This window comes from Sceloporus occidentalis, unplaced genomic scaffold, assembly GCF_023333645.1.
Source record: "Sceloporus occidentalis isolate IW3139 unplaced genomic scaffold, rSceOcc1.0.p SCAF_1, whole genome shotgun sequence".
Lineage (NCBI taxonomy): Eukaryota > Metazoa > Chordata > Lepidosauria > Squamata > Phrynosomatidae > Sceloporus > Sceloporus occidentalis.
Window position 1 is genome coordinate 221,996,643 of NW_028316981.1, and position 20,472 is coordinate 222,017,114.

At 41.0% G+C, this 20,472-nt stretch overlaps 1 protein-coding gene across 7 annotated transcripts in view; it reads left to right on the forward strand.

The window, feature by feature from the left end:
• DNM2 (dynamin 2) overlaps positions 1 to 20,472 on the forward strand; it is a 99,695-nt gene that overhangs the window by 41,265 nt on the left and 37,958 nt on the right. The window contains exons 7-15 of one of the 7 annotated variants that reach the window (XM_089489120.1): positions 1,731 to 1,873; positions 4,665 to 4,800; positions 6,577 to 6,644; positions 7,765 to 7,903; positions 11,279 to 11,365; positions 13,538 to 13,608; positions 17,842 to 17,871; positions 19,467 to 19,518; positions 20,235 to 20,246. In XM_089489120.1, the coding sequence (XP_089345246.1) occupies positions 1,731 to 1,873; positions 4,665 to 4,800; positions 6,577 to 6,644; positions 7,765 to 7,903; positions 11,279 to 11,365; positions 13,538 to 13,608; positions 17,842 to 17,871; positions 19,467 to 19,518; positions 20,235 to 20,246 (738 nt within the window). Of the gene's footprint in view, positions 1 to 1,730; positions 1,874 to 4,664; positions 4,801 to 6,576; positions 6,645 to 7,764; positions 7,904 to 10,316; positions 10,456 to 11,278; positions 11,366 to 13,537; positions 13,609 to 17,841; positions 17,872 to 19,466; positions 19,519 to 20,234; positions 20,247 to 20,472 lie in introns of all 7 variants that reach the window. The other 6 variants (XM_089489119.1, XM_089489123.1, XM_089489121.1 and 3 more) reach the window with 6 other exon arrangements.

Here is a 20,472-nt window from a genome sequence, read left to right on the forward strand (position 1 = left end):
TCTCAACCTCCTGACTCTCCACAACAGTCAGGTTCATCACCCAGACATCAAGACTCTCCGCCTCATTGCTTGGAGGATTCTCCCATGAACCGTTTCTCAGCTCCAGTTTGAAGGGTCATCCTGGCTTCTCATAAGCCTTCTAACCAGCGTTCCTACTCTTTGAAGTGGAAAAAAAATTGTCCTTCCTGACTGACAAGGGATTGTCCTCCTCAGACATTGAAGTCCCCATTGTCCTTGAGTTCCTGAACTCCATCTCTGGCTCTGGCCTTTCCATCTCCTCCATGAGATGCTACCTGGCAACCATTTGTGCCCACTTTCAATTTTCTGGTCGCCCGTCCTTTTTTGTTGACCTCTTAGTGAAAAGGTTCTTCAAAGGACTCAAAAACCTCAAGCTCCCAACTGTCGCCCCAGCACCCGCTTGGAACCTTCAACTCGTCTTGTCAGCCCTCTCTCCGGCTCCCTTAGACCCCCTCACTTCCTGTGACCTCAGGCTCCTCACTTGGAAGACGGCATTTTTGGTTGCACTGACCTCTGCACGCCGGGCCAGTGAAATCTGTGCCCTCCGAACTGATTCTCCCTACCTCAGATTTTTTAGGGACAAGGTTGTCCTCAGACAGTTTTCCTTTTTGCCAAAGATAGTTTCTATCTTCCATCTCAACCAAGACATTGTTCTTCCAGCGCTTGCTCCGAACCCAACCACCGACACCGAACGTCAGCTCCATTCTCTCGATGTCAGGCGGGCTCTGGCTTTCTACCTTGATAGGACCTTGGTCCTTTTTGTCAGCTACTCCAGCCGTAACCTGGGATTGCCTGTCACCCCTCAATATTTCTCTAAATGGGTGACCTCCACTATCCACCTCTCATATGAACTTTTTGAGAAGACGCCCCCTGCTTGAATTCGAACCCTTTCAATCAGGGCGGTAGCTACTTCCTCTCTCTTCCTCTCCGACATTCCCTTGGAGGACATTTGTAAGGCTGAGGTATGGTCACAACTGTTTACCTTTATCAAGCACTACAGACTTGATACCAGACAACGCCACAAAGCAGCCTTTGGCAGAGCTGTTCTTCTTTCCACTGCACATTAAAGTTAGTTGACAAATGTTCAATAATTCACAATCGCATGGTTCTCTGGTTTAATAATTGATTTATTGTCAGGACACAACCTCCTTCACAGAGGACTCAGCTTGTCTGTCTAACCCATTTGTGTGCTTCGCAGAGACCACGAAGAAGAAGGACAGGTTGCTTACCTGTAACTGTAGTTCTTTGAGTGGTCATCTGCGAATCCACACAAATCCCACTCATGCTCCCCTCTTTCATGTCATGCGCTTTCTTCCTTGTCTGTTCTTGCGGCGTACTGTTTGAACTGAGAAAGGACGGGAAGACACCGAGCCTATATAGAGGGTGGGCGAAGCTACTGCCAAAAAGTCTTCCCTAGCGGTTCCAGTAGGATCCGAAATTGCTGCGCAGCCGCATAATAACCCATTTGTGTGGATTCTCAGATGACCACTCAAAGAACTACAGTTACAGGTAGGCAACCTGTTGGTCTCCTAAGAGCTCAATGATTACACACCTCTCACCTGTTCGAGAGCAAAAAAGACTAGCAAGAAGCATGATGGGGGCTCACTTTTGCTTGAAAGGAAGACCAGTTTGTTCTCTTGGCAATAACTTCACTTTCTTGTTGTGATGCTGATGTAAAATTACTGTTTGTTTCTGTCTTCCTTTCCTCTAAGCAATTAACAAACCATATACGAGAAACACTACCGTCTCTGCGTAGCAAACTCCAGAGTCAGCTGCTGTCCCTAGAAAAAGAGGTGGAAGAATACAAGAATTTTCGCCCTGATGATCCTACACGGAAAACCAAAGCCTTGCTGCAGTAGGTCATATCTATATTGAAATCTGCCTGTTATTTTCACTGTTTCTTTCCTCCATGTGTCATACTTTAGGACAAAGGTGGGGAATCTTTGGCCCTTCAGTTGTTATTAGACTATGCTTCCACTACTCGCCATCATTGATGGACAATGCGACTCATAGTCCCAAATATCTAGAGAGCCCTCAGAAACAAGAAAATGTAGTTTTCTTTGTGACAAACAAGCTTTCTATTGTGGCAGGTGCTTGGGACTTTTGTTATCCCACCACGGCCACCAATTTATGTGAAGGTCTGTGCCCACCCTTCACCTTGACACCGGCTCTTTAGACCCTCCTCTCACCTAATTTATGTGAAGGGCCCCAAGATATTATCCTATGATGGTCCATTGTTGTTACTGTGTCTTTCTTGGTTACATATATACAGTGGTACCCCGGGATACGAATTGATCGCGTTACGAAATTTCCGGGGTACGAAAAAGTTAGATTGAAAAAAACTGTTCCGGGTTACGAAAGATTTTTCGGGTTACGAAATTCATTTCGGCGCGAAATTCAAATCCGAAGCGCGGCTAGCGGCTTTCCAGCGCTAACGGAAAGCCTTTTCGGGTTGCGAAATGTATCGGGTTACGAACGGCGCCGCGGAACGAATTAATTTTGTAACCCGAGGTAGCACTGTACAGGTTTGTTTTAAATCCCAATTAATAACTCAGCCACACAGGCTATAATATCCCTCAGGAAATTAAGTAACTGAAACCGCTCTTTCAGAGTCTGACTACACTGAGTCTCTCTTTTCTAGACTCCCAAACTAATACTGTCCCTCTCTGGACCTATCAGACCCTTTCTTGGTGGGATAGATGATCAACACCCCACTCTAACAAAATGTTGTTCCCTCAGGAACTTCTGGAACCCAGTCCTCTCTTGGACTCTGCTGTTCTCCAACTGAACACCAGCTTCATCCCTCTAGATTCCAAACCCTAACTGACTAAAACCAACTGCCAAGCGGAATCTTCAAACTCCTCAGCCAGCACCTGATTGGCTTAGGGCCAATGGCTTCTGATTGGCTGGGAAAACCCTATCTCATGTCAAATATTATTTGTTCTTACATTATTTGTACAATGCCACTGATGTATATTGTATTTCATAGTGTTCCACAGTATGAACCTCTGTCCTGGAAGAATTCTAAAACATCTACCGGTAAATGGAGAGAGAGAATAAGATAAAGATTGCAAGAGATTTTTTTTTTTAAATTAAGATTGCAAGAGATGGGTGTGAATTAATGCAATGACATTTACTTAGGATTTGTTGGAGTTGTAGGTGGGCCTTGTCAAAGTCTTGATGAACAGGAAGATTTTCAGGAGGTTTGTATAGGGAGGGATAGAGATGTAACACGACAGAGATCTTTGAGGCAAAGTTGATATAGGTATGTTACGGAAAGATAATACACCTCATTTTCATTTATCTTAAGAGAAAGGATTGGTCTTGAAAGTGCATTGTGCATCAAAAAGGTACCTGTGAAAGGAGACAAGGTCTAATGTTTATGGCCGTGATGGCGAACCTATGGCACGCGTGCCAGAGGTGGCACTCAGAGCCCTCTCTGTGGGCACATGTTCCATCACCCCAGCACAGAGTTTGCCAGAGTTTGTTATTAGAAAGCCAGAGGGACATGGCACTTTGCAATAAATAAGTGGGTTTTGGGTTGCAGTTTGGGCACTCGGCCTCTAAAAGATTCACCATCACTGGTTTATGGCATAAAGGCAAAGTACTGTCCTGTGCCCTTTACAATTGTTAGTAGAGTCTTGTACCTTCCATTTTTGCTTGGAGAATAACTGTACCGCTATGCAGTCTGGGATTCAGATTGGCATCTTAAGCTTCTTTTTCAATAAATAAAGTTATTAATTTATGATTTTGAACTGTGTGCAAAAGTTTCTGACTGACCACTGGGGAGGGAGGTCTCATCAAAGAGTGTGGCTTTAGGCCTACATATCAGCTGCTAAGTATCTTCTACCCCCTGTGACCTTGCCAGAATGTTTCAATGTGTTTGAAAGCTAGGTTTTGGAAGTAGATTAACTTTTATTGTGCCACAATGGGAGATTTTTTTAATGTAAGCTGTTCAGAACCCACAGACTAGTTTTCTTGGGGTAAATCATTCATTATGTGAGTTTGATTTGCCTGCCATCCTCAACTGCTGTGAAAAGTCCAGAGGCCTGAAATTCTGCAGAAGTTACAGTCTCCTCTTATCTGAGCATCAGGGCTGTAAGTCTTGGTAGCTTTGGCTGACCTTGTTCATAAAGAAACAGCCAATGTCTCCTGCATCCTTTTGGGTAAGCAGTATTTAGTACAAGGTCCTTTTGCCTCCAGTTTGGCTTTCCTAGAAGCCGTATGGAGCCCTATTTATTTTACTTCAGTGTTCAGGGAGAATTGCATCTTACTGTATAATGTAACCATTCAGATAGGACAAGGCAACTTCTTTTAAAAATGGAATCTTCTGTGTACTAATTCTGTGACTGTATGTGGAAGGAGATTTTTGTTTGTTCCCCCAATATGAAGAAAGTGTAGAAAATTATATTGTGATAGTGATGCAGAAGTAAAAAAAAAATGCCTTGTGCATGAAGATGAGTCTCACCAGGAAATTTGTCTATTTTTTCCTGGTGCCAGGTTAAGTTTATGTGAATACAGATCAACAGAAGTTGATCTAGTAAAGCATTACTTTGAATGTATGTCCCTGATTAGATGGTCAGGGCTATTGCTGATTCAGCAAACGTTGGGTCTGTGGAAACTCACCTTCATTTATTTCTGTACAGGATGGTCCAGCAGTTTGCTGTGGACTTTGAGAAGAGAATTGAAGGATCTGGAGACCAAGTGGACACTCTTGAACTCTCAGGTGGTGCTCGAATAAATCGCATCTTCCATGAAAGATTCCCCTTTGAGCTAGTCAAGGTAAACCTGATGAGGGTGGTGCTCTCCAGAGGAATTATGTGATTTTCACATGTGTTTATTCCATTTGTAGCTGTAGGTTTCAATAGAGGGATGTATGAGCGCAAAGCACATATTTATAAAAACAGTTTTCTTCCACATGACAGTTAGGAAATTTGCTATGTGTCCTACACTTGCCTTTGACTAGATATTTAGGTGTATGATAAAAGTCTGCTCTATGGGACTGCTGTCATGGAAGGTACTTCAAATGGAGGCCATCATGCCTATGATTAATTAAAACCTTCCTGGTTTGCCAAATCTTTCCATCAAAGTAAGAAAAACATTTTGGGCTGGTCCTTCTATGATCGTTGCAGTGATTAATCCCAACTCTCCTTATCTTGAGTGCACTCCGGATGAGTTGTATTGCCGTTACCATGCTGCTTGAGGGATGATGCCTTCCTCCCTCTCTGACCTGCACTTCCTCCTCCTTCTCCTCCCACCTCCTCTTTCTCCCTCCTGGCTCTCACTCTCAGCTGGGCAGCTGGAGGCATGTGGCCACCACTGCCACTTCCTCTTCCTCCTCTTTTTCCTGCCTCTTCCTCCCTCCCAGCTCTCACTGGTGGCAGGCAGGGGGGTGGCTGGCAGCATGGGGCTACTGCCACTGCCGCCAGTTCCTCCTCCTCCTCCTTCCCTTCTCCTCTCTTCTTCCTTCCTCTTCCTCCTGTCCCCTCCTCCTCTTCCCCCACCACCAGTGCCACCTCAACACAGGCTTGCCATCTGCAGATGGCAAATCCACAGATACCAAGGGTGGACTGTATGTTGTTAAACAGTAAAAATAAATAACAGCTTCAATTGGTAGAACGTTCTTTAGCCTATCTGGAGGCAATACCAGATCAACTGCTAGCTGTACCAATGCTGTCACATTTATTAGCTACTAAATGGCCTGGGTCCAGTTTATCGGGGAGAGGGAGAGAGGCTTTATTCTGGACGCCTCCTATGTGAAATATCAGATGATTGAGATAAGGCAAATTCTTACCTGTAGTGAAATTTCTTTTCTAGAGAGACACAATAGAATACTTTCCTCTGTAGTTTTAGAGACAGTGAAAACATTCTTACTTGCTAAGACCTTTATGTGAACTTCCACAAGTGTGTTATGTTCCCTACCAGTTAATTAGTTTTGCACTGTGTGCTTTTCTTTCTTGACTGATTTTAGTATTTAATGGAAGGATATTATCCTGGCCTTAAATCTAGCTAAGGAAATCAAGAAGACAGTTTACTAGCTGTAACAGAATAGATACAACAGTGGGAACTAGGAGGAAATGCAGGACAACCTAATCATAGTTTTTGTTCCTGAGATGACACACTGTCATACCATGGTATCTTCAGCAGAGGCAAAAGTGTGTGATCTCTTTCTAATCCACCAGTTGGTGGCCCAATTGATGATTCACATAGGTGTTAAGGTTTTGTCCCAGGGCTGAAGTATACACTGAGTCTCAGTGGCCCTACTTCCACCAGATGGAGACAGAACTTGCCTCCGGGATTGGATGAGAGGAGCTACCACTTTTGGGATGCCCTCTTTCCACTGAGGAAAATGTTCATGGGTAAGTACTCCGCTCTTGGTTTCTATATCTTTGCTTCCTGGGCCTAGTTCTCACTAGTACTCACTAAAGACAATTAGCAATCATGGTGCACAAACATGGTAGCAGTTGTTGTAAGAAAGAAAGAAGATTCCAGTTTGTTAGGAAGGTGTGTACCAGTTGTCTTTCCACCTGCTTCAGTGTTTGGCTCTCTTTCTTCTAGATGGAGTTTGATGAGAAGGATTTGAGACGAGAAATCAGCTATGCGATCAAAAATATCCATGGTGTAAGGCAAGTATTGCAACACTTAGCTGATTTGATATGTCACCTTAAGATCTGCTTTTGGAATATGGACATAGTGAGATATCAGGCTCCTAAGGCAAACTGATAGTTGGGCTGGGAAGCCTCTGCTACTGGTAGTACCTCTCATTCTTCCTAAGAAGAAAAAATGTCACTGAGAAGATTCAGGGAAATGGAATGATGCTCTTTTTTGAGTATGCCTTGAGGTTTACAGGCCTCCTTTCCTTAAAAAAGTTTGAGTAAGAGAGGAGGGAAGAAAAGTGCCTCAGACTGCCCCTCCATTGGCAAGTAGTTGTAGTGGTTCACTGCTTCTGACTGGTGCCTCTCAGCAATCTTTATTTTGTTTACCATGCATGCAACGATGCAATGTACAGACTTGTTCTCAAGATACCGTGGGCTGCTCCTGTGAGTAACTACAGTAAATGTAAATTCGACTCAGAAAGAAACATTTTTAATATTTGTATAAATAGGGTGAAGATAGAATACATAGGCTAAGAGGTTCTGAAGTCCTGTTGCAGGAAGAAAAGATTATCACTTCATGTTGTAGGATAATTGCTTGTGACCTCCATGCTTCTAGAACAAAAAACCTTGTCCCTCTTTCCCCTTTACCTACCCTAGCAAAAGTATTTGTAGTGAACTCTTGCCAGCTCTGCTTTCCCTGTCCTCTGCTTCCTAGTCACTGTGTGTTATCCTCCCCCCCCCCCCATATGAAGCTTTTATCCTTAGAATTTTCTTTCTTGTCAGCTGCTTCCTTCCTTCATAATCTTAGGTAGAAGACAACTTCCTTATAAAAATTCTTGTCAATAGGTCCATTACAATATTTAGTTTGCAAAATGTTATCATGTAGCAGAAATTTATTTTGTTTTTTCTTCTTCCCTGCCCTTAACAACCTCTTCATTTTCTGAAGCCTGTGTTTTGCTTTTGGGGGGCTGTATAATTTAACTGAAGTATGTTACTGGTGGGAGGGGACTTATTTCAGTAGAAAAGCTATAGTCTGCTGGGAATTGAAATCTAGAATATTACCAGTCTTTAAACTGTTTTCCTTCCCCCTTTGTTTTTCTTTTTTGCCATGTCTGTGCCCTCTCTACCTCCTGTGCGTGGATGACTGTAGGACGGGGCTGTTCACACCAGACTTGGCATTTGAGGCCATTGTGAAAAAGCAGGTGGTGAAGCTGAAAGAGCCTTGTCTGAAGTGTGTCGACCTGGTTATTCAGGAGTTAATCAATACAGTTAGACAGTGTACCAGTAAGGTATTGAAACTAGCTGAAGGCAGCTTAGCTCTTCTTGAGTGTGTTGGGGAAACCTGCCCAAGCTGCACTATTCTAATCTGCCCACAATGCCTAGACAACCTCCAGGTATTTCTGCAGGCACTTTTTGAAATTCTGATTGTCTGTTGTTGAGATGGGGATTAGGGTTTATTCAGCAGGAGAAACTGTCTTGTTTTATGAGCTGCTGCAGAGATTCTAAAATGTGGCATCAATATGATTCAGACTATAATCTTGGTATTTTGTGCCAATACAAGCAACATAAGCTGTTGTGAACCCTCTGGAGGTTGCCAAGGCTAGTAGGCAGATTCTTCTTGGATCTTGCCCCTTCTCTAAGTGCATGGCTTCTTGATTTGGCATTTAAACTGCTTCCTTAAGTTTTTTTTTGGGGGGGGGGGGCAAAAATTTAAGTTTTTCAGAAAGCCATGAATAAAAAGCAAACCTGTTACTTTTGCAAATTAGTTTCAAATGTATTGGTTGGAGTAATGAACTACATCCACTCTAAAGTTCTCAGTCTGTTGAGAAAAGCAGTGGTTCTATATGGTTGTCCTGTCTATATGGTTATTTATATATCTAAAAGCTGACATGTTACATAACTTAGTTTTCCTTGCTTTATTTTTGGATTCAAAAGCAAGGTGTATAGAGTGCGTTTGCAGGATCATGTTGCCTGAGTGTTTGCCTTGGCAGAACTTTGATTATTAATAAAGCAGTGAAAATGCTCCCCTTAAGAGTGGTTTACATTGCTTGCTTGTTGCTGTGGTGTATGCTGTAGGATGGATTTTGGGTCTGCTTCTGACAGAGAAATTGTGAGCTTTTGTTGATGTAACGTGAAGAAGCCAGCACTTGCTCTCCAAGGTCCTTCATTTCCCATCTATCCAAATGCGGCAAGATCATCTGCTGTCTTTTACCCCACATGGTATCTGAGCAGAGGCTGAGCAGCTTTCTTGAGTTAAAGGACTATTTAGAGGGGGCCTAACTTCTGACATAATCATACTTTGAGTAAGCATTTCTGTACCACTTGAATGGAGTCCTATTGACCTTCAAAAGAGGTGGATGTAAAAAAAAAGGTGGATGTAGGAGACAGCTATGAAATGGGAGTATTTGGAGACACTGCAATGACAGAGGATTGCCTTCAAGTCTCAGAGGTCTCAAGGACCCTTGTGTTGGGAAGGAACATTTCTTGCATACCAAATACTTCAACATTGTGGGACAAAGTGGGTAGATTATGAATGCTAACATGAAGTGCTGAATGCCAATTCAAGCCACACTTTTACTGATTGTCTGTGGGCTTGTACCATGTCAGATTGCGTGTGGTGGTTTATGATATGAGACAAAAACACTTCCCACTTATTGAAAGTGGACAAGTTAAGGAGAAGTGTTGTAGCCTGGCATTCTCACAAACATCAGTAGCAGTGAACTAGTTTTATATATGAAGCAACATTAAGTCACGTAAACCCTCTTTCCTTCTACAGTATGGAAACACATTGACTGGACTTATATCAATGTGTAATCCAGCATCTTTGGAATCTGATCTCCTGTGTTGATAATAACTACTGCAGGTGTGCAAGGCCAACAATTTTGGGCTAGCTAGAAACAGCAAACATCATCCAAACCTGTGCATATTTTTCTCTTATCCTTCCTCTCTTCCCCCTCAACTGCTTGGCAAATGGAAAGGAATTTGCACTCCGCATGTGACAGTCTCTTGCCAAATAGTGAAATCTTTTACCACGTTTTCTACAGATCAAGTCTAAAATATAATGTAGTGTCACTCTAGTGTGCTTTGTAGTACAAATTCAACCACATGCAGCCACCTGCAACCCATGTTCAAAGATAATCTTCCTTGATGATAATCTCCTGAGAGAGCAAGCAGGTAGCACCCAGACACAGCTCTCAAGGAAGGTGGAATTGTAGGTCTGATTCAAACCTAGCCTAGCTATTGAGCCTTCCATTTCCTTCAGAAATTCTATAGATGGCTTCTGATGACATTACCCATTACTCTTCTGTCAGGAGAAGACAAGTTTCAGGGTAGAGGGCCATTGTTTCTGGTTCTTAAACTTTGCCTGAGCTACACCAGTTATTTAGAATGAAATAGGCAATGACTAGAAGGTCACCCCTGATTTTTAAAAATCCACTTCCACTTTTAAGGAATGGATTTGTTGTTAAAGGAGCATTGAGGGGGCATATCTTCATTCACATTGTAAGTGCTGCTGGGTAGCTCACCTCAAGAGATACTTGGAGGGACTGAGTCCTTGTTGGTGGTTGACAGTGTAAGAAGGATCTTCCTGAGGAAGTGCTGCTGCTTTTTCATTTGCACATTACTAACCTGTTAAATCTGTCACTTTTTTCTCCCTGTTCTTCGGATTCTCTCCTTTGTGTTCGTGTTTTCTGCATGGTACAGGACGGGGCTCTTCACACCTGACATGGCTTTTGAAGCCATAGTGAAAAAACAGATTATAAAGCTCAAAGAGCCCAGTTTGAAGTGTGTTGATCTGGTGGTCTCAGAGCTGGCCATGGTCATTAAAAAGTGTGCAGAGAAGGTAATGAGTCTGTACTCTTCTTTCTCATCTCCCAAGTTTTCCTAACACCTGAAATATAGCTGCTTGTGGTGCCCAGGTAAAAGAAAGTTTGACCTGTATTTATGTTAGGCCAGTCTGTGTTTGTGCCAAGCAAGATTCCTAACAGTTGCCATTCTGTAAAACATCCCAAAGACTGCATCCTCTTCAGAGAATCTTAACCTGAATGCTTATTTGCCCACTTGGCTTCTTGGTTGTTAGATTGCATTTCCTGTGGACTGTTATACTTGGAATGGCAATAATGTTGCAGAGATATTGCTTGGCTGGAGCAGATTTAGTGGAACCAAATTCTGAAACCCTAGGGGCGCTATGTATGGCAGGAGACTGCCCTTTTGGGTTGCTGTGTGCCCAGAGTTGTACATAAATACTACATAAGGACCTGTGGTATGATTTATGCTTTGGGAACATTCTGGCACTATGAAATCAAGTGAACTGTAGTAGTCTTCTATATTTAATAAAAACGCAAGTAGCTCTCTTTTCTCCTGTGGCACTAAGACGTTAGTTACCTTTGTCTTCCTTTTCTCTTCATAGGGATCTTAGGCTGTTTCCCAGAAGGAGGCCATGGGGGAGCATAGGACACATATTAAGCCATTCCCCATATTATTTGGGATCTTTACTGAAGTCACAAACACTTTGTTTTGTTTTGGGGTTTTTTTTTTTTATTCAGTCCTTTGTAAATGGTAAAACTGGGAGGCAGCCCATCCCTTCCCTTCCTCTGCCCCTGTGTATCTGTGTGAATTAATATGTAAAGTTGCAGAGATCTGATCTCTTTCCCGCTTGTCCTTAGCTTGGTTCTTACCCCAGGCTGCGAGAAGAAACAGAAAGAATTGTTACTACATACATCAGAGAACGTGAAGGGAAAACCAAGGACCAGGTGAGCAGTCATAATTGTTCCCTGCTAAACTGGATGGGACTGAGTGAGTATAGCTCAATCACAATCCTAAAGGTCTTTCTTTGCTGCTAGGTGACAGTGGATACACTGTAGTATCTCTGAAGGGCCCAGTCACAATGTCATGGCCACCATTTTGAGAGACCTTTAGGTTGCTTCTGGATAGGCTTCCACAGTTCCTTCAAATGCATGTGCACCCCTGTTAGGTATATTGGGCGTGTTATGTTATTTATTTTGAGTCCAGTATTTCATCCAGGCATCTTGGGTTCTCTTTTGATTTTTGTTCCGTTTACTCTTGAAGGGCCGTCCTGACTGATATGCTGGTTTGCCCCTTCCCAAACTTCCATGGCAGATTCTCTACCCTCCACCCTGATTGTATAAATGGTGGGGTTGGCAACACCCCTCCAAACTAATTGCCCCCTTTGGGGACTGGGAGTTGGCAACATTTGTACCCATTTGTATTGGATTACTTGCTGTCATCATCCAGTTGGACAATTTCACCTGTAAAAACACATGAAAAAACATACAGAACCTTATCTCTTTAAAGTGTCCCTGTTCTGTATGCCTCTTACTTTTCCTGTAGAGTTGATCTCAACTGAGGAAATCAGCTCTAAAAAAGAACTGGAATTCTCTCAGTAGCTCACCTTGGATACCCACACCTCCTCTTTCACAACACACTCAATACCCTCACCTTAAGAAATCAACTTTTATTTAAAGACACAAGAAATACGTAACTGCTTTATTGCTGCATTGCTAGATTTTGCTAAAAGAAGTACAGAAAGAACTTCATCCCTGAGAACTGGATCAAAGATAACACAAATATTTATTTGAGAGGCATCTTCTGATGCCAGGAAGTTTTAAAAAGTTAATTTTAAAGAAAATAACTTAGGTTTTAACTGGACACTCTGACTAATTATAGCTTTTTAAATGTCTGCCATATCCCCTTTGGAATGTTTGTTATGCTTCCTGTTAATAAAACTCCACACTAATGGAAGGACGTTGGGAATTTTTCTGCCTCTTTGAATTCCACCAGCTTATTTCCACATCTCTTGTGTGATGAACTGACTCGCAAACCAGCCAATCAGAAGCCAGAGACCCTAAGCCAATCAGGTGCTGGCTTAGCATTTTGTTAGAGTGGGATGTAGAAAGGGTCTGATCGGTCCAGAGAGGGACAGTATTAGTTTTGGGAGTCTAGAGAAGAGAGACTCAGTGTAGCCAGACTCTGAAAAAGGGGTTTCGGTTACCTAATTTCCTGAGGGATATTATAGCCTGTGTGGCTGAGTTATTAATTGGGATTTAAGAACAAACCTGTATATATGTAACCAAGAAAGACACAGTAACAACTTCATGTCCAAGTTACCTTTTTCCATTCTGTTTTAAAATAAACTATTATTCTTGTTTGAATATCTACTTGGCCTGTGTTTTGAAATCAAACCACGCTACTGATCTTTAGAAACGCAGAGGGGTTGGTCCACCATAGGAGAATATCTTGGGGCCCTTCACATAAATTAGGTGAGAGCAGGGTCTAAAGAGCCAGTGTCAAGGTGAAGGGTGGGCAGAGACCTTTCGCAGGCCTCACCTCTACAATCTTAACTCCTTGCAGTACTGAGGAAAATCTTTTTTCCAGATGAGTTGTTACAGTGTCTAACTGGAAGATAAATTTCATATCACTACAAAAGAAATTGATGTTTACCTTTACAGTGATGAGGCTTGTATATTACATATAGGACAACAAATCAGATTTCTTATGTACATATAATATGGCTACAAATCAGATTTCTTGATATATATGAAATACTGCAAATTTAATCATAGATTTTAAGTGTGGCAACACACGATTTCCTCAGAAGAATTTAAAAAGTGTCAGGTGGAAAAAATGCACACAGACTTAGTGAAATTCTTTGGCAGGGACATTTTTAACAATGGGCATTCATGGAAAAAATAGTTTTGTGTTAGGTTATAAGTTTCTAGGATGTGACTCAAATGTGATCATTCTTTTATGTTAAACTGAAGTCATTTTGATTGGTGCTATCAAGAAATTATGCATAAAAATTAAGCAAGTCTTTATTGAGTTTGTATTTTAAATACTAGGTGGGATTATTCGTTCGACTGCTTGCCATCTAGGTGAGCTTGCCTTTTCATCTTTTCTCTCTTCAGATTCTCCTGTTGATAGACATCGAGCTATCCTACATCAATACCAACCATGAGGACTTCATCGGATTTGCAAAGTGAGTATCTGCTGCAAAGTAAAATCCAAGAGATTCGAGGAAGCATTATGAGGCCTGGATAGTGTGACTGTTGAATTTCTTGGTTAACCAGCATTTTGTGACTGGATGCCTGTTCAGCTGGTTCAAACCAAAGTTAAACGTGGTTTAATTGCTTCTTCACTCAGGGATTCTGGCTGTTTTCACAGATTCCAATACTGAGATTCAGTGAAATGGGATGATTGTCTAAAACCAGTTATATATTGAGATCAGACTTGAATGTTCTGAAAAATAAAAGCTTTCAGACCATTGAAGATTCCTTCAGATTCTTCCAAATTCTTAAGAGTAGGTAACACAGAGGAAGGATTCCGATACACAGTAAACCAAGGAACTATGAAAGCCCTGGCTTACCAGTTATAAGTGGTCTACTGATACATGTTGCTCACTTGCTTCTACCTGTAGTAGGAACAGCTGAACAAACCATTGCACAGAGCTCTGGTTTGCTTAGCATGCTGTTCAAACATGAACACAATGTCTTTTCTTGATTATTTATCGCCCAATAAACCAGAAAAAAGAATCAGAGTTTGTTTCAGGTTTGGAAGGGAAGCGGTGAATACATTTGGAGGACATGCTAAACAGACTGTGGCAGAAAGTTTTGTGGTTTACCAGGAGCCATTTTGAAGACCAGGGTTCTCTGTGTTGCCTGGTTTATTTTGCTGGCCAACCACAGCCTGAGAATGAATGAGATCAAAGACAACACATATATTACTTTAGTTTTGTGTCGTACCCCATTATAAAGAGATGTTTCAAGCAACTCAGGAATACACCCAGTTGAAATGCAAATTACATTATTAAAACTTCAGTCCTTTTAATTTTATATACATTATTATTTTTCCCTGCACCAAAGGCTCCGGCTATCCAAAACCAGCCGAAACTTGAAAGTCTTATATCACATTCAGAAAAATGCTTTGGTTAGTTTTCAGTAAATTGATATACTGTACAGTGCAGTCCTTGGGAGAGCCTCTCCATGTGGGTGTATTTGAGAGAGATGGTCTGATGTTGTGCACAGATAGTACTGAGAGTAAATGAACTATTGAAATGTGGTGTCCTATTGAAACATAAAAAAGACAATTCACAGGCATGTTCAACGATTGAGTTTTGAAGGGGAAAAGCTAGTACTTTGAATTGTGACCAGAGGAAAATGGAGAGGCTAAGCAAAATGCTGGATGATTGGTACAATGAGTTTCTGGTATCTATCATTGTTATATGGTTTGTCTTTTTATATGGATTATTGTTTTGAAGTTTGAAAGAGCTATGTACGTACATTATAATTGAATAGCTGAAGTATGTACATTATAATTGAATAGCTGTAGAGTAACACATTCACGAATGATTGACAGATCTGAAAACATCAAAAAGAGATGCATCTTTCTGTCTTATGTGGAAACAAACAAACACCTCTAGCTTTGAATTACAACTTGGGCTTTAATAGCAAACAGCTGATCCAGGAGCATCTTGGGGACTCAAAAATGCTTTGATTCATTCAGGTCCTGGTGATTACTTCTTAAAGTCATTCTTTGTCACTTTTATATTCATGCTTTGAAAATGCAGCTCTGAGGGATATTAGTAAAGTGTAACCCTTCCTCTATTCTAAAAAGACAGAGAGGGGGGGAGGGGGGCAACTGTTTGCATTTTCCCTGACTCCCTCTACTACTATTTTTCTTCCTTGTTACTTAGCAGTTGCACAGTCTAGTTTCCTTGTTTTTTGTATTTGGGTGCCTTTGTATAATTACAGTATATTCATCTGACTTCTCACATGCTTCTTGGCTTTCTTTACTGTAATCTTACATTTGGTCTTTTTGAGTTTGTATCTCTCTCCCCCTCTTTATGAGAGAAATGCTTCACATTTAATGGAAGAAATGTTTTTATGGCTTCCTTGACTGCTTAAATCATGTAGTTTTCAACAGGTTCATGCACCTTACAATATATGCTATATGTTGTACTTGGTTTTGCTGTCTAAATCAACTATTACCTCCAACTTCCCAAGGATTTTGACTTTCCTTTGGTCCTTTTTTATTTGTGGGGTTAATTTACCCCGTAATCTCTAATAAGGTTTTGATTTTACATATATATATATATATATATATATATATATATATATATTAGTAGCAGCCATTTAATTTCTTCATTGTTCAAGATGAGCCTGCCTACTTCATGTACTTTCTCTTTAACTCAGAATGATCTTAGCATGTAACAGCTCTAATCTCTGATTATTTGTCCCATATATACTTGTCTATAAACTGAAAAATGTAAAACCAGTAATGGGCTCCAAAATCTTGGGTTAACTTATATACAGGTCAGTACAGTAATACTGCTCAGATGCCGAGACTGTGAGCCTTGGAAAAATTGGTGATGAAAGGAAGGGGAAAGAAAGAGAGAGAACGGAAGTTTATATTCCTCATTTTGCAAGCCATGAGCCTTGGAAAAGTTGGTGGTGAAAGGAGGGGAGAGAGAGAGAACAGAGGTTTGTGTTCCCCATTTTGCAGGCCATGAGCCTTGGAAAAGTTGGTGGTGAAAGGAGGGGAGAGAGAGAGAACAGAGGTTTGTCTCCCCATTTTACTTACTGATACTGTGACCCTTGGGAGAGGTCCAGAGAGGGAGAAGACAGGAAGGAAATGGTGTTTTCTTTCCCCCTTTAGATCCTAAGTTAGATCCTATGGAGCCCTGGTGGCGCAGTGGTTAAATGCCTGTACTGCAGCCATTCACTCGAAACCACAAGGTTGCGAGTTCAAGACCAGCAAAAGGGCCCAAGCTTGACTCAGGCTTGCATCCTTCCGAGGTCGCTAAAATGAGTACCCAGACTGTTGGGGGCAAATTAGCTTACTTGCCAATTAGCTTACTTGCTGTTCACCGCTATGATCTTTGGAATAACGGTATATAAATAAAACAAATTATTATTAATTATTATTAAGTTTGACCCTAGACTTATCCACGGGTCATATCAAAATCCATTATTTTGGCCCCCAAACCTGTCCTCGACTTATACATGAGGTCGACATATACACAAATATATACAGTAATTGTGTTGTTCATGGAATAGGTAATATTTCTTAAGCTATTGTGGTGAGCCTAAACCCTACTGCTTAACTATATAGTGTACTGGAATCTAGGATGTCTTCTCTGTTTACCAAGCTAATTTGTACTTCCATTTACTACTAGTTATCACCAGCAACTTCAAGTTTTCCCCTCTTATCTGTCTGAGTGCTTTTCTAGTCACAAGCTTAAGTCACATGCCTATCACAAACCCAGTTATAGGTTATGTTTATATTTGTAATTATCAAATATCCCAAGATTTCTGTCTTTAAGATACATATATTTGTGGCCCATTAATGAAAAATTGTGACTCCTTTTGGTAAGAACGGCTTCCCATTTTCCCAATAAGTTGCCATTCTTCATTAAGGCCATCATTATCTACTCAACCACAGGACCTGCCAGACTATGGCTTTCTTTGCCATGCCCCAACTATCTGTTGGTTTTTGCTCTTTGTCCAGGAAGTAGTGTCTCTATAGCTCTAGCTCCTGAGCAACTTAGTAATACTTTTGAGAGTCAGATGCTTTTTTTTTCACTGAGCAACTTCCACAGCCTTTGCTCAGGGTAGACAGTTGTATATGAGATGCTTGGCGCAAGTCCCTGGACTCATTGCCAGCCTTCTTCTTATCTATATTCTACAATGTGGGTGCCTCCAGAAGTGGTGACCAAGTCAGACTCCCTTGCAGGGATAGTTTTTTTTTTCTGCACATATTTGCAGATTTATATTTGTCATACAAGTTAAAGTAATTCCTTTCATTGTATTCCACATAAACATTGGTTGCAACATTTTCAAGGATCTTGCCACTTTTTAGACCTACAGTAAACAGTCTCTACATAGAAGATCTCTGCATTTTTAAAAATCTGTTTTTGTATTATTCTGTAGTGACACCTTGAGCACTTACCGTGGCTAGGACTACAGATAGTATATATATCCCCAGTACAACAAGAAAACTTCAGGGAGTCTGAACAGAGTATCCTGTTCTTTCTCTTTTTTCTTTACCCTTTTCTCTAGTGTAGCACATGTGTGTGTTGCATTCGGTCTCTATTTTGCATCTGTTCCTTTGACACTGAATTCACAAGTCCTTCTTTTTCCTTCGTCTTTCTTGGTCTTGTTTGAATATTTGTCTTCTCTATGGATACCTCTGAAACTTCTCTCAATCTCCCCAGCTGTTACACTGAGCAGCACATGGTGGCTGGGTGCGTATCTGCCTGTGAGAATTTGTCACTATTATGATTGCATTCCAGCTTGACTAACCTTTGGAGCACAAGTTGAAGGGGTTTTAAGAAGACTGAGGTGGAAACTGTAATAAGACAGTACACAAAATATTTGGCAAGCATTAGTGTATCTCACAGTGGAAAGATCCTCTCATTGCTAGCCTCCTTAGTTCAGTAGATCAAGAGAAGGAAAGAGCAGGAATAGTAAAGCTAGTACTATTTCTCAAGCAGAGACCTTTAATGGCATCTGAGATGTAGAGAAAAACTTGAGGTGATCAGAAATACAATGCTTGATTGTTACAATTCTAGCCCTCTATGCTGATTAAGATACCTCTTTCCAAGCCCGCATGTGCTTTCTTTAGAGGGTTCTCGCAAAGAGGGATCATGACTTTTGCTCTCTGTGGTTTTTTGGCCCCCATGCTTTCAGATAGATATGTACGTCTTTCCCCTCACTTATCTTGACCTTTTTTCCCTGTTACTATAAGAATTCAGGCTCAAAATCAAAGATGCAGATTGATCTGGTTAATGCAAAGTGTTCTGAGTTGGATGGCTATGTTTAACCCCTTTTAGCATAAGGATATATGGTAGAATTTATTTTGTGTACACGTAGCTGTGTAGCAAGGCACTTATTACTTTAAGGTCAGTTGTATCTAGCCAGTAAGGGAACTTAGACTTGTACTTTCCATTTCTGACTCTGCAGAGATTTTCCTTCCACCCCATCTTAGTGGGAGATGAAACCAAGCAATCACATGGCATAGAAGAGAGTAGGATATATATACTGTTGGTTGAGAGGAGGTGATTTGCATGTTAATCTGTGTATTGTTCTGTTGTTGAATGTCAAGGCCTCCGGGTGTCCATTTACTTAGTGATCCATTCTCTGCTGGGAATCCCCCTCATACTGGGTGGTTTTGGTGGTATTATTATTATTATTATTATTATTATTATTATGGTGTTTTTCAGAACTGGTAGCCAAATTTTCTTTACTTTAAGAGTTTCTTCTTTCCTATTGAAATTGTCCATGTGTTTATGGATTTCAATGGCTTCCCTGTGCATTCTAACCTGGTAGTTGTTGGCACAGTCCAGAATTTCAGTGTTTTCAAACAGCATTTTAAGCCCAGGATAGTTTATAACATGTTCTGCTACTGCTGGTTTTTATGGCTGACCCATTCAACACAGAACAATACACAGATTAACATACAAATCACATCCTCTCGACCAACAGTATACATACCCCACTCCCTTCCATTCCAGCATTCTCTGAAGACCGCAACCACAGCTGCTGGTGAAATGGCAGAAATAAACTCTTCTAGAACATGGCCTCATAGCCCGAAAAACCCACAAAAAACAAGTTTGTTTTGTATGCTCGTAGCTATTTTGCCCTGTTGCTGATGGGCTTTTTCCTTCAGGCATTAGCATTTTCTTGTTTGCTCTTCTTTAATTTTGCTTGACGTGAATAGGAATGAATGCTTTGCTTTTTCCAAGTGTTGCTAACATGCAGGTTTACTTTGTGGAGGTGTGATAATGATAGTAGATACACTTAATGTAAAATCATATTTTTGTCCTTTTTTTTCCTCCAGTGCACAGCAAAGGAACACTCAGGCAAACAAGAAAAGAGCAATACCAAATCAGGTACTGGTTCACGTTTTCTTCCTTCAGCTGATAGAACAATGTCAAGTCACTCAACTGAGCATATGGGCCCGCTTTGTGTAGTTGCAAAAGGTTGACCTGGCTTGTAAGCATGGCAGTTGTTTAACAAAGGAGTTGATGCTCTTGTCATATATCATTTAGAAACAGAAAGTGACATAATGGTGGCAATAAACTGCAGGACATATAGTGCATCTATCAAATTGCTGCTAAATCATTTAGACCAGGATAAATTCTGCAGTCTACCTTCATTTTTCCCTTTAGAAATGACCCTCACACTACGCCAGTTGTAACATGATAGAAGAGGAAACCCTCCAAGACAGAATCATGCAATCTTAAAATCCCTGAAGGGAATTTGTCATCTTTGAGTCTCTTCCCATTGCTGGTAGGCAGGACTTGAGCAGAAGACTGTAAATGTAGCTTGTTGCATGATGTTAATCTGTATATAATACATCTAAATATGTTGAATCTTGTTTGGAAAGACTGTAATGAAATATTAACACTGTACAGTTATAATTAATAGCATGTAACCTTTTTCTTTTACTGTTTTTTTTCTGCTTTTCCTTTTTCTCTCTACTATTTTTGTGCTTCCTGCTTCCCCCTTTCCCCTTCTACTCCATTATTTGGTTTTCTTCACTTTTCTGTCTCTCATCCTGCTTTTCTTTATTTACCTGCACCACTAATTTTGCCAACCTCTAAAGGGTGAGATACTGGTAAGTACCTGTATAATGTGCTAGTGATAGATAAACTTTGGTGATGGAGACTTGCTTCCTCCCCAAATTGAGTCATCTTGCTAACTCATACAAAGTGCACTTAATTGCATAGAAAAGCGGTAACTTCAAATGGAGGAGATCCAGACATGGGAATTGTGATCTTAAACCTAGTGATGAAGTCTTGGACTTACCAAACTTGCAATGAACATGGTTTTAGATAATGATG